Source organism: Syzygium oleosum, unplaced genomic scaffold, assembly GCF_021117445.2.
Source record: "Syzygium oleosum isolate NSW1041296 unplaced genomic scaffold, Sole_v2.1 Sole_v2.05, whole genome shotgun sequence".
In the NCBI taxonomy this organism is placed as follows: Eukaryota; Viridiplantae; Streptophyta; class Magnoliopsida; order Myrtales; family Myrtaceae; genus Syzygium; species Syzygium oleosum.
Genome location: NW_026607489.1, coordinates 14,622,605 through 14,636,950, shown reverse-complemented (window position 1 = coordinate 14,636,950; position 14,346 = coordinate 14,622,605). Strand labels below are relative to the sequence as shown.

The following is a 14,346-nucleotide window of genomic DNA, read 5'->3' as shown; positions in this document are numbered from 1 at the left end:
CACAATTGTACCAGTTTGGAGTTTTTCGTTGTATTAACCCCTAAAATAAAAACCGCAACAAAGGCTTTTGGTTTTCCAACTCGTACTTGGATTCGTAACATCAGGCATTCCTAGCCCAGCTGTGATCTGGTTCATGTGTTGTTTCCTGATACAGTTTCCTAATCCAACACTATATATGTATACGCACTGCTTGTGATCCCATCGTCATGAAGAATCAATAAGACAGATCAGAGAAATCCCTGCTTCCATACCACCATGGCGGGTGACTGGTCGGATCTCCCCTCGCATCTGCTCGAACTCATCGCATTTAGATTACCCATCGCTGACCCGATCGATTTCCGCGAAACATGTCCGTACTGGGGCAGTGTCGCCGTCCAACTCCTGGGAAGTTTCCAGCCGAGGATCGGCATCCCGTGGCTGATGATCACGGACCAGACACGTCCCGACTTATGCGGCTTCTTCATGCCGCAGCGGCAGAGCTTCTACGAGTTCCCCTTGCCGGAAGTGCGGGCCAAGAGGTGCTTGTCCTCGCGTGGTTGGATTATGACGATCGGAAGAGACGGGGACGTCGAGATGTTCAATCCTATATCTCGCGAGCGCCACCCTGCTAAACTCTCGGGCTTTAAGGACTGGGGCGGCGAAAAAGGCCCCATCACCAACACTCGCATCTGTACATGCGTGCTCTCGGCGTGCCCCTTTTCGCCCGCGAAGTTTGAGATCATGGTTCTCTGCGATGCCAACCGGCGGCTTGGGACATGGAACTACCGAAACCAAGCGTGGACCGTGGTAAGCCCCTACAGGATATACATGGACCTAATTTACCACAAAGGCAGCTTCCTAGCCATGGACGCGGGGGGAATGATTAGGGCGTTCGACGTGAGACAAGACGGACTGAATCCCGATACAGATGGCCGTGTCGTGGCGCGGAGGCCGCCCGGATTGGTCGACCTCGAGCACTTCAAGAAGCATTATCTCGTTGAGTGCCGCAGATCGTTGTTGGTGGTCTCCCAAGAATGGCAACAAGGGTCCCGGTTCGTGACCTCCCGTTTTCGAGCCTTCTTGCTCGACTTGGAAGCGAACACTTGGACCAAGGTCGACAGCTTGGGCAATGCATCTCTGTTTCTGGGTCTCGACTCGTCTTTCTCCGTGGAGGTTAGCGATCAACATCGCGGTATCGAGCCCGACTGTATATACTTCGCGGACGATCGTATGTGCAAGCATGCCTGAGGCAAAGACATGGGCATCTATCACATGGTCGACGGCCAGATCGACCCGCTCTTCTCCGGCGGCGTGCCGCATTATCCCAATTCCACCACACCTTTGTGGATAGAACCCGGCGCCGAGTGATGACCACCACCGACTTCCTCGCCTCCATCGGAAGATTGGGATGGATTAGAAATATGGTGTTTCCCCGTTTGATTTGGAGTGATTCGTAGAGGATTTTATTTCACTTTTAATTCGAGAAATATGCACTTCGTGCTAGTACATAGACTATGGAGTTGTTATGAAGTATAACAATAGGCATCCATGACATTCACCGAGTAAGATAATTTAGATCATACAGTGATCTCTCCACCTTTGCCCGAAATTCAAAACCGTTTCTTCTATACTTTCTGTTTAAATTCGTCCTTTCACCTTTTGAAGTGTTTCACCATTAGTCCTTCCGTTATACTCTTTGCTACCGTCGAACGTCGGATTGCTAACACGGACCATTGGAGTGTACATGTGCCATCTTGTAAGACGCTCAATTTTTAGGTCCTGCCACATTGGTGCCAAATCGTCAACCCAAAAAGACCTAAATCACTCACATCCAAACCTTCTCATTGCAGGCCACTGCCATTGGCCCGTTAGCCTTGGACAACCGAGCCGACGTTAACCATATCGCTTGCTGTCGTCCCTCTCGAATCTGGTGGCCATGGCCACAAGCTAGAGTGGCCAGCAGCCATGGATGCCGCGAGCTCGCTCGACCTGAGTGAGATTGCGACCATGGACGCAGCAAGCTTGAGCGACCACCGGTCATGGATGCTACGAGCGTAAAGGGATAATTTTGAATTTCAGGTAAAAATAGAGGGACCACTGGTGTCGTTTTATCTATATTATGATGTAGAAACTATTAATAAATTGATGACCGGATAACGAAAGAACGAGCTTTGCACGGTTTGAGTTACTCTCATTTGATAACTAATAGAGAAAGAATGTCATTTCATCCACATATGACTATTCTAATCAAAAAGCGGATGATCATTTTATTTTGTTTCGGTTTGTCATTTTTTCTGGGTGGGATGGTCATCTCGATGGATAGTGTTTGGTTTTGTTGACTATTACATCACGTTAGATATGAATCATTTGAGTTTGTGTATTACAATCCATGAATTAATGATAAAATATGTTTTATCTGAACTGATGATGTTAGAGTCAAGAGATGTCCCCGAATAACAACCAAAAAAAAGGATAGTTTTTGGGCGCTAATTCCTCAAAAAAGCACAAACTTTACCTTGACTGATAATTCTGATCGAAAATTTCAAATAAGGGTCTAAAATACCCTCATTTTCTTAAATAATGGCATAAAGTGGCCAAATCGTCTCAAATAAGGACTTTTGGTTATATAGCTAATATGTGACTATTTTGGACATCGAAATAAAAAAAATTCAAAGTATATATTTTTAAATTTTTTTTACTTTCTTTCCTTTGCCATTTCTTTTCTTTTATTTTTTTATTTTTCCCTCTTCCCTCCCCTGCCATCGTTGCACCTCCGCCGAACTCAGGCAAGGGTGGCCCTTGCCTACGCTGGCAATGGTTGTACTAGCTAGGCCAGGCAAGGATCGCCTCACCTAGGCTAGGCGGGAGAGGGCGACCCTTGCTAGATTCGATAAGGGTGACCCTCGCTTGACGCCGCGGCCCTCGCCTCAGTCCAATGATCTCTGCTAGCCATCAACAAGGCCCGACGGAGGGAAAAGGGGAAAAGAAAAAATAAAATAAAAGAAAAGAAAAAGGAAAGGAAAAAAAATAGAAAAAGATAAAATAAAAAGAAATAAAAAGAGGAAAAAGAGGAAAAAAAATTCAAAAAAGTAAAGGACGAAAATGCTCTTTGGCCGACGATTCTTTGAGACTGATATAGCTACTTTAGACCCATATTTGAAATAAAATCCATTTCATTCCCTTATTTGAGAAAACGATGGTACTTCTTGTGTTTATTTGAAACAAGGTCCACTTCAAGCTCTTATTTGGAAATTTCCCTAAAAATCATTAACTTTTACTCAAGTTTCAAATCCGACCCTCGTTAACCAAAGGTTGAGATCTTGTAGATTGTTAGAAGTACTTTGGCAAAGCACATGATTAGCACTATACTTCCCAACAAAATCCATTTATTAATATCAATTTCTAGAGTACGATATATTAAATGAGATCAATGGATATTAGTAGACTTCAATATTTCAAGCGGAGGGCTTAGGTTTGTTTCAAGAAAAAAAAATTTGATCGTGAGCTTGGCAGATCTCATCCATGAGTGGTGGTTCACAACTTCATATTACGATGAAATGGTGAAGCCTGACTGGAGAGATTCAACATGAAGATCTTTTTGACTCGTCAATGAAATAAAGGAGACCATGAACAACTTTACCATTATTCTTCAAATTATGATTCAGAAAAGAAGGTAATGTACAATACTTTAAATCTAGCTAGCAAGCGACGCGAATATAGGTGGAATAGTCACATTGGACAATTAACTATTTCAAGTCAACGAAGTCAAATTTAAGATTCAAGTAAAAGTAAAAAAATTCGGGTCAGAATCGTTCCTCGTGACGTTCTTTATATTGAATTAGGCCAGTTTTTGGGTTTGGTGCAGTATGCTATGCTGCGGTACAAAATGCACATGAACAACGCTGTCACTTTCTCACGCGATACCATTACGGGCATCCGGTTGCTTCGCTTTCGCCAAAAGCAAAGGAAAGGAAACCCAGGGCCAATGTCCGACCACTCTTCACAATGAGAGCCGAATTCTTCACGGATTTTCTGCACGAAGGTCTCATTTCGTATGTGAAATCTACAGTCCTCGTCATGTGACTGGAGATTCAAGAACAGGGTCATTTTCCATTCTCGATTTCCTGCCAAAATATTGGATCTTTTTGTTTGTTTGTTTGTTTGTTTTCGTTCTGTTCTTTATCTCCATGGAGGGCGAAAAATATGCGGAGGAGTTGGATGTGGCCGTGAAAGCAGTTCACATGGCGTGCTCCCTGTGCCGGAGAGTGCAACGCGGGTTAATTTCAAGGTCCAGTGACGAGGTCAAGTCTAAGGATGACGATTCACCGGTTACTGTCGCGGGTATCTCTCTGTTTATCCTCCCCGTCCTTGAATTTAAAGCTTTTCGTTTGTGGGGTTATCTGGGTTGTTCGGCTTTTGCCCATTTGGTCGGGCTTTCAAATGGGATGTTGCGATCGGAAGCGCATCGATGAGTGTTTCACAAATTTGTTGGATTCCGTAATTGCAGACTCTGCTCAATCCTGCATTTTAAGATTATCAACTGTTGGGCTGCTTTCGCTTGCTGATGACGTCGTATAGTTGGAGGTTACTGATTTTATTTTGTATAGCCACTAGTCGTTTTAATATTCTAACGTAGACCAGTCATACACATGTGTGTTGATGGCAATCATACAACATAAATATATTAGGCTGTGATTTTTAAAATAAGAATTGTTCTCGTCATTGCGGAGTTTTTTATGGGATATTTCTATGTACCTATAAAAACTGAGTTCGAGGGAGAAGAGAACAGCCCTTTTCACCCGAAAGTGTTTACGATCGTGTTCTTCCATTTATCATAGTATTATCGTTCCTCGAAGACACAAACTTATCCAGTAAGGTATAGAAATTGAATCCGACTTCTTCTGCCGAAATGATCCTTACTTGGCATTCCACTGGTTAATGTTGAATTATCATGCTGAAATAGTCCAGACTGCCTGTGTTTGATCGCTACGAGTTTTTATGCGGGCAAATCATGCGCTGGTGCCTCGAGATTTCAGCTAGTATCTCAAGCAGTGGTAAAAGGCATGAGCTGCAGAGGTTTTCTTTGTCTTGGATTGTCATCGACTCCATTATTTTATTGTTCACGTATGTTAATTGCTTACTAGATAACATGATATGATAGTTGTTCTTGGTTGCCTCTTTATTCTTGATTACCTAAATTTTGATGAAGCTGTTACTGCATAGATTGGGGTGTTCAAGCCACTGTAAGCTGGTTACTATCAGAGGTCTTTGGAAGTCAGAGTGTATCAATTGTTGCCGAGGAAGATGTTCAAGCTCTTTGCAAAAGCGATTCAGCAGGATTGCTATCGGCTGTTGTTGATGCAGTCAATGAATGCTTAGATGAAGCGCCTAATTTTGGTCTTCAAAAACCTGATAAACACCTCACTACCCAAGAAGTTCTCGAGGCCATCAAGAGATGCAACTCGACTGGGGGTCCAGAGGGAAGGCATTGGGTGCTTGACCCTGTGGACGGAACTTTGGGGTTTGTGCGAGGAAATCAGTATGCTGTAGCTTTAGCTTTGATTGAGGATGGGGAAATCATCATTGGAGTGCTAGGATGTCCAAATTACCCAATGAAGAGAGAGTGGCTGAATTATCATCACCATTACTATCAAAGCACCTCCCCAGCTACCAATGATTCGTGGGAGAAAGGATGCGTGATGTATGCAAAGAGGGGCAGTGGTAAGGCATGGATGCAGCCACTACTCCGTGGAAATGTGAATTTTGAATCACAGTATGAGGCCAGATTGATCCAGGTTTCTTCTGTTGATGATCCTGCTCTGGCTACATTCTGTGAGCCGGTTGAGAAGGCCAATTCAAACCAATCGTTTGCAGCAGGACTTGCTCGCAGTGTTGGACTCAGGTTCGTTTCATTTGACCTCTTTCAGTTAGTTGTCACTTAAGGACTGGTGATTGACATGATGGTTGTGTCAATCTTAGTGGATGGGTGATTAGCCAACATAGGATAAAGCTGCTGATGCTTTATTTATTTCTAAATGAAGCATGGAACTGATAAATTTTAAAGACAGTATGTACCCCAAATTCTAACTATATCATGTAATAGTCAATCTTATCTAGATTTCCCCTATCTGTTATGGCAGAAAGCAGCCACTGCGTGTCTACAGCATGGTCAAATATGCAGCAATAGCCCGAGGAGATGCTGAGGTATTTATGAAATTTGCAAGATGTGGATACAAAGAAAAAATATGGGATCACGCAGCTGGTGTCGTTATTGTGCAAGAGGCAGGTGGTGTGGTGACTGATGCGGGAGGAAAACCCTTGGATTTCTCCAGGGGAATCTATTTAGAAGGTCTTGACCGGGGAATCATTGTTTGCTGTGGCTCTACACTTCACGAAAAAATTGTTGGTGCTGTTTATGCTAGTTGGGATTCCTCAAATCTGTAGGACCTTGTAAAACATGTGATCATTATGACAACCACTGAACTTTAATAATGATGGCAAGGTAATTTTCCTGAAACAACAATTTCTTTTCTGCTGCGGAGGTTGGCTTGGATGTGTTATGCTATGTTATATGTTTACCTAGTGTCACGTTTGTTCTGCATGCTAGTACTGAAGGTTGCTACATGTCGAGTAAATATTTTTTCACGGTTTGGTTGTTTGCACTTGGTTAAATATATTAGCCTGGAACTGTCTTATTAGCGATCTCAGTTGGCTGTTGATTTTTCTCTTTGTAAAGGTGCAGTCGTTAGAGTTAGTTGGCACACAGAAGTATACTCTTTTGAGATGCTTCAGAAACAAACCCATTAGAAGCAATGTCCATTTTCCTATTGAAATCAATAAGCTGTCTTTTCTTTCGTTTATCCGAGTCGGTTAAGCTTTTTTCTTTTTGGGCGGAAAACCAAAGGTAAACTTTGGGAAAATGATAAGGCTCCTACTTTTAGCTTGAGGTTCTCTTTTTTGGTACTTAGGTTGAAACGTCCAGGTGAAGGTTGGAGTTTCTTTACGAATATGAGCTGAAGATCATTGTGAATTTTCTACAATCAATGATTATATTTATCATCTTGCCATCTCCTATTTGTAGGTTCATTTTGAGGCCTTACTCATCCATTTTTTATGATCATTCTCCAAATTCCTCTTCTTATCTTCTGGACACTTTGAACCAAATGTTATGTGCTCTATGTAACATGCTTATATTTGGCTGGTTCTGTTTTTCAAGTCTACTTGAATGGATCAGTAGATATAAGTATCTTAGATTGTTTGGTGGTTCTCATACATGAATCATTTTGAATTATTTCAGGAAAATAATCTGCTCGGAAGGCATGCTGTATTGCTACTGCTCACCTGCATTGCTCAGATTTTAACGTGCTCTAAAGAAAAGCGGGAATGAAGCTAGTTCAGTGTTTTGAGGATATGGGCTTTCACAAAGCTATACTGATGGTATATAAGAAAAGAATGTTGATTGGGCATCTAATTTTTGTATATGTTGCTCAATATCGTCATAAATGATATTTAAGATGGATTTTGCCCTAGCTTTGTGCATAACAGTCGCGAAATATACCTGAAGTCAGTGTTTTTGCTTTCAGTTGAAAAGGTGCAAGCAATAGATTTTATGGGATTCATGTTGACCAGGGCCCTGGGACACTAGTTAAGTTTATTTTATTTGGGATAGTTTGATTTTTGAGGCACTGATTGTGCATAATATGAGAGAAATAAGAGCATTGGAAATTATAAAGTTTTCTTACTTGGATGTTAAACAAATGCCCTCGAAGCACTTGTTAACATAATCCTTATATGCTTGATGGCTCATGTTGTGAATTCTTCATTGCGTACCAATCTAATGATGATGCTATATCGCTGGATAGTCAAGTTGTTCCATAGAACACGATTTAAGCGTTTCGTTTTCTTCACTAGACAACAATGTACACTTTTCTCAACTGGTAAGGATTTGATGGCCTGCATTAGCTCGTGTAAGTCCTTGGAAAACTTTCGTTTAGCTGCGCTTGTGATCTCAAAGATATAGATTCATATCAAACAGAATATTATTCATTGTATTGGGTGATCAGCAATTGATTCTTTAGTTAGAACTGCTCTTTTCTAAATTTGCAGAGGCAAAGACAGTAGGAGACTTTTTGGTTAATGAAAATGCAGACTTTCTCATTTTGCCTTGCAATTTGACATCATGCTCTGCAATTTAACATCATGCTCGTGAGGCCAATCAAAATATGCTGTGCGGCGAATTACAGGCTCACATGATTTCTTCCTTGAAGATCTGAGATAACACGAGTGGTTGTTATTGTAATTGAGGCGCATGACATGACCATGCACGTAAGAGTAGAACTCCAATGGCAATTATCAACTTCATAAAATAGGCATTGTACGGGGAATTGCAATATTCAGATACAGTAGGCATCCTTCATCAACATGCTGTAACTTTTGGAGATTAGAGCTGGAAAATTATCATTCGGAAGGAGCAAGTTTATGTATTTTAGTGAACATTTAACATCTAGACATAACTGATGGCTACACCAGTTAAAAACCTCTAACTGGATTTATAAGCAAACTAATGTTACACTTACAGATGAGCCATATCTGAAGTATTTAATACAGCACTTCCATGCGCAGAATTCACACAGATATTACCATTTCATCTAGCCATATGCCATAATTTGCTGTTCACAGTTCCTGTGAATCACCAACATTCTAATCATCAGGAGAATCATTATTTTACGTGTCCTCATTGCCTACGCTCTGGGCGACACAGCAGCAAGTAAATCACATGCACGAAAAGGGTTGCATCACGAGCCTGGGGATCCCCTTTTATATGATCTCTCACTTCTTCAAGTGTATCTCTCCGCTCCCCGATATCATGTCCTCCCTTCATCCTCTCTGCCATTGAAATAGGGACACGGGGAACCCTGCCACTCTCTTTAACAATCAGCTCGGCGATTTCTTGAACCTCCGGAGAAAGAGAACATCTTAGGCTCAGCTTCTCCTTGAACAATTTCTCTGCTGCTTCATCATTTGGAGGGTCCACTTGGAAACATTCCTGGCAACCCATTGTGATGCTCAACTTCAAAGATCTAGCCACCAGAATCAGTTTGCATCCACTAGTGTGAGTCGGGATCCCAACGTCAATTGTCAAAAATGGTTTAATCAAGTTGTCCAAAATGAGTAGCGTCTTTTTTACTTGTCAACTCCACATGCAATTTTGCTGCCCTTCTCTTAATATCTCCTCTTCGTCTTTAAGGTCAAATCCTATTGCTTTCCCAATCTCCTTCTGCAATGTTCGGATGCTGAGACTGTCTGATGCAGTGACCCAGAACACATGATCAAAGGAACTGCCTCTGCTCAAGAGCCTGTTGTGAACATGCATCAAAATGGCCGTTTTGCCGACTCCCTCTTCCTCGTGAACATCGATCTCCAACACTCCATCATTGTTTATACAAGCGCATAATTTTTCTATAATCCTTTTCAGTTAAATCTCCCACCAGTTGAGTGGTTAGCGATGCCCTCTCGCTAGTTGGTTGCGTATTGACTGCAAGTCCCTCCAAAAATTTCCCCTGCTTAAGAAGATCTTCTGCTTCTTGAATGTTCTCTCGAGAGAGTTTGACATCCACACCTGGAATGAGTCCTTCCTCTCTCCGGCCCTTCGCTTTAGGATGCGGACGTCACTTCTCTTCCTCTCTATATTTCTCAACCAATTCTCCATCTCTCTTCCGCTTACATCCACAACGGCACTCATCATGTCGCAGAATTGAGATAACGTCCTCCTCCAAGCTACTCAAATGCTCAACCTTTTTGTCCAGAATGTCCATCTTTTGAGTCAAATGGTTCTGATAGTTCAAGGCCTCAGAGCAGGCTCCAATGATGGCGCACACATTCTTGAGAAGCTCCACCTTCTCAGGTAACTCCTCCAGGAGTGCCCTCAGCGTAGCAAGCTCCAAACCCATTTGGACCAACTAGTAACTGTAGGATCAGATTAGCCTTTCAATTCTCATTCAACCACAGACAGGTATGAGATAAGGTACCAATGAAGTAGCTCAAACAAGATTGCCTAAAGAAACCTGGCAATATGGCTGTCTATAGAAAGCTGCTCACTAGAGGGAACATGTAGTTCAACATAAGATTTCTTCTGAGTTCTGACACATTGCAGCAATTGGGAAATGCATTACCACTAGTCCTTTTCTTTTAGCCAGAAATGCAGCTTCGCAATGTTATATTCCCTAGAAAAAGACTAAGCAAAATCTTTCTAAGAGATGACGGTCTCAAGGAAGTAGTCAGTGTAACCTCCAACATACCGTATATCATATCACCCAATGGAAGATTTTACTTTCTCCTATCATAGAGTAGAACAAGCATATTGTACCACCACCACCGAAATAAAAGGACTACTCACACTTTGGAGAATAACCGAAGTAACAAACCCTAGTCAAGATTGATTGTCAAACGCTAAACAAAACGAGAAAAACCTACAGAGACCCTTGAGCTGAGACAACAAACAAAGATGCAAAATCCCCAGTAAGCTGTGAAATCAGGCATTGACGAACCCTAAAATGAAAACGAGGGGCGTGAGTAGCCACAGTGAGCTGTTAATCTGGGGAAAGTTGCATGAACAGATTGGAAAAACAAACAAAAGAAGATAATTGCAAAAATCATCCTCGACCTTACGCTCGTTATTAAATACCATTCTCACATTTCAAAACCTTCATTTTGCATCTCCTTAGTCTTGTTTAAAAAATGGTAATGAAAAACTGAAGATGAGAGAGAGAGATGGAAAGTTAATTTCCCCTATGACATGTTGGTAATTTCCCCTAGACTTAGTGTGAAGTTTTGAACTATTAAATGGCACCTAGTCAACGGAGAATTCTTTATTCTCTCTTTCATCGTCATCTTAAAACATGATAATAATATAATCAATTGGGCTTGGTCATGAGTATGTTTAAGTCATAAGCAGCAAGTATATAATAATATGTGCTTGTCCGTTCAGGTGATTAACCATTACTAATTCAATTCTTTGTCGTTCTGGGGACCGTGTCAACACTAACTTCGTAAATAACGCCAACCCCCACGTTCTTAGTCCAGAATTCCTTTGCCAAATCTTGGTAAGAATCAATGGAGCTGCCCAAAAAAAAAAATGCGTCATTCCATTTAGTATGTGAATTCCAGATTCAAGATCCGACCGTGACTTCCAGCATTCTGATCCTTTTAAGTATTTCTTTTAGTGACCAATCAATGCAATTTAACATGGCCCTTACATTCTGTACCAATAAATAAGGTTTTACGACACGTTACGATTCCATTTGGGTTACTTTTGTTGAGAGTATATGAGCCGAAGGGCAGATTCTTTTGGACTTTGCCGATCTCAGCTCATTCCTCTTATGTTTGGAGGACAATCCTGAAGCATAGAGATACTACTCGACATTATACAAAGCATGTTATTGGAGATGGCAAGTGTTCGTTTCTATGGCATGATGACTGGCATCCCCTTGGTCTTCTGGTCACCATGCACGATTCTGCTTTGCGTTTTCAGTTGAAAGTGTCTGATGTCACACATGATTCATGTTGGTGTTGACCAGCTAGGTCTGAAGCTTTGGTGGAAACCCGAGAAGGTCTTTGTGAGTACATTCAACCCAATTCTTTGTTCCTAATAGAACTATTTGGACTCTTGCTACCTCGGGGAGTTTTAGTGTGGGCAGGGCTTGGAGTGCACTCCATACTCAACAGCTTGGCCACTAAAGATAGGCTTTTCAAGTGGAATATGCAAGTCAATCCGTTCTGCTGTCTGTGTAATTCGGCCAACGAGGACAGGAACCATCTGTGCTTTGCTGTCATGTTTCTTTTAAGGTGTGTGGAAGTCTATCTTGCTTGCCTCGGTTGCCGTTTAAGCTGTCACGGTCTGCGTGTACCTACTGTTTATGGCTTACTAGGAACAAATGTTTGCATAACTCTTCTTTTGCTGTTAATACTGATACTCTTGTACTCATGATTTAGTGGTCCGTTACAGAAAGATTAGCACATTGAGCTAGGAAGAAAATTTGTATAGAAAGACAGAACCCTTGGTTCTAACTGGGGCATTACAAAGTTGCAGAGGTGCTCTCTTATTCTTTATGATTTGTACACATTCTTCGACTTTGTAGTGAACGAAGTCCCGACATCGAAAATTATCACCGCTAAACTACCGATGTTATATCCTGGGCTATATAACCCATAAGAAAGTAAGTTCACCCTGAATTCCTGACCTCATATACATCAGACCAGAAGGACGGATCCATTTTAATCGTCATTTCAAAAGTTTGAGAACTCAAACTACTGTCCCGCCTGATAACTTACAGGTCCACAACCATCTACAGCTTTACTTCCTCTGTTGCTCGGAGATGAAACTATGCCCAGTCTTTTTTACCAGAAAAGGAACAGAAAATAACTGAATTAGCCATCTAAAGGAGAACTTAAACCATGCGAGCTTAGGTCTTCGAAGGCAAGACAGACTCGAGTTCGTTGAAGACAATGAAGTTGTCCAAGACCAATTCAGAAGGGCATTGCAAAAATGTATTTGATGAACTTTGTAAGGAGAAGAAGAAAAGTACAAGTGGCATTGGATGCCATGCAATACATGGGAATGAATCTAATCTATAGAATTCCCACGCGAATATAAAAATCGTTTCCTGAGATGAGATCCGGACTCTTGGAAATTAGTGGACCGGTTCATCTGGTGGGAGTGGGCTGAGTCGGTCTTTCTCTGATGATGTCTTGTCCTCGTGCACGTGTTCTAAACAATAAAATCGGAATCATCTCCATCGAAAACCAGAACACTACTAGTGAACGAACGAAATAGGCGAAACTGAATTGCAGAGCTCGAAGGATAGAGGCGAAAGTGCATATAAAACCGACAGCTCAACCCAAGTCACAAGAGGAGGTCTAGACGGGGATAATTACCAAAAAAATCCTAAAACCTATTGCACTTGTTTTGATTCAGTTTAAAACCTTTCAATTTGGTCAATTTAGTCATGAACATTTTGACAATTTGCCAATATAGCCCATCTGGCCAATTATGGCCGCAAATTGCTAACGTAAATGCCGGCCAACCGACGCTGACGTGAAAGTTTTTTTCCAAAATTTTAAAGTTTCCATTTATTTTTATTTTATTTTTCCTTTTATTTTTTCTTTTCTTCTCTGTTCCTTCTTTTCTTTTCTTTTTCCTTTCACCAAGGCCATCGTGGCCACAGGCGATGGCTTCACGACCCTTACCATAGTTTGCTGGCCACATCTAAAAAAGCTGAAAGAAAAGGAGGAAAAAAGAAAAAAAGGAAAAGAAAAATCAATAATTCAAAAAAATTGAAAAAACTTGTTCACGTCAGCACCGGCAGACGTGCTACGTAGGATGATCTGCGTCCACATCAGCGATTTTCGGGAAAAACTGATCATATGAACTAAATTGAGAAAACGTTAAAAAATTTTAAACTCAATCGAAATAAGAGCAATAAGTTTTAGGATAATTTTTTTTTTCGATAATTTTCCCGGCTTCACCTTCGGCGAAACCTGGATCGAGCTTGTTGGAAATGACAGGTGGTGAAATAGGGACGGGACTCTAGATAATTACCCAGATTAGCATCACAAAGCTCGTCGAACGGAGGTGACATGCACATACAGAGACCGTCGTCGTCGACGTGATATCCCAATCTTTGCTTAGCTGGGTCGCTTTCTATGATTCCCGCGTTTTACTTTTCCATACTTCCTCTTTGGAAAACCTTGGGGGGCCCCAGCCACGTTCATTACTTTCCAGAATTTACCCCTTTGCCGACGAAAATGCTCACGGAGCATGCTGTAATCCCAGTCGTGTCGTGTTAAGTTAGCGACACGATTTATGAAGACGAGCGTGCATTGCCCACATAGTTTCCTTTTTATGCATGCGATTCGTACGTAAGAAAAACTATACTAGCAAATCATCAAAATGTTTAGAATTAAATTTGCCAGGTTAAAAAGTTTATGATTGAATTGGACGCGTACGGTAGATACATGATTTTTAGGACAATTTTCCTAATTAATAGTTCCCTCACTATAGGATTGGATTGGATTGGATTGCACCCGGTTACTGAAATTACCGTTCCTAATTGAACTGCCTTTGGTAACGAGTGCCCACCCAAATCAAAGCTTAAGTGAAGAGGTAGAAAGCAAAAGACTGGGAAATAGGAGTGTGAGGCGGGTCCCTAAGATTGGTGCCAAAATTTGAGGGAGTGATAATGAGAGAGAGAGAGAGAGAGAGACTCGAAGCTTCATGGCTCAATATCAAAGGGAACATGCCGGTCAAGAACGTGACCTTTGTGAAAAGATTGTTGCTTCGCCAAAATCACGAATACAAAAAAGCCTATT

At 41.6% G+C, this 14,346-nt stretch overlaps 2 protein-coding genes across 3 annotated transcripts; both read left to right on the top strand.

Annotated features, from left to right (window-relative positions):
* Positions 1-255: 255 nt before the first annotated feature.
* Positions 256-1,227, top strand: LOC130138230 (uncharacterized). Its single transcript, XM_056311670.1, has one exon. The coding sequence runs from the start codon at positions 256-258 to the stop codon at positions 1,225-1,227; it is 972 nt and encodes a 323-aa protein (XP_056167645.1).
* A 2,672-nt stretch (positions 1,228-3,899) lies between these two features.
* LOC115663179 (PAP-specific phosphatase HAL2-like) lies at positions 3,900-7,737 on the top strand. 2 transcript variants are annotated; one of them, XM_030585210.2, is made up of 4 exons: positions 3,900-4,320; positions 5,203-5,881; positions 6,120-6,481; positions 7,277-7,737. In XM_030585210.2, exons 1-3 carry the CDS (start codon positions 4,167-4,169, stop codon positions 6,421-6,423), a joined length of 1,137 nt encoding a protein of 378 aa, XP_030441070.2. In that variant the 5' UTR covers positions 3,900-4,166; the 3' UTR covers positions 6,424-6,481; positions 7,277-7,737. The 2 variants fall into 2 exon arrangements, with proteins under 2 accessions (XP_030441070.2, XP_030441073.2); XM_030585213.2 differs by lacking the exon at positions 3,900-4,320 and adding an exon at positions 4,883-5,103.
* Positions 7,738-14,346: the final 6,609 nt, after the last annotated feature.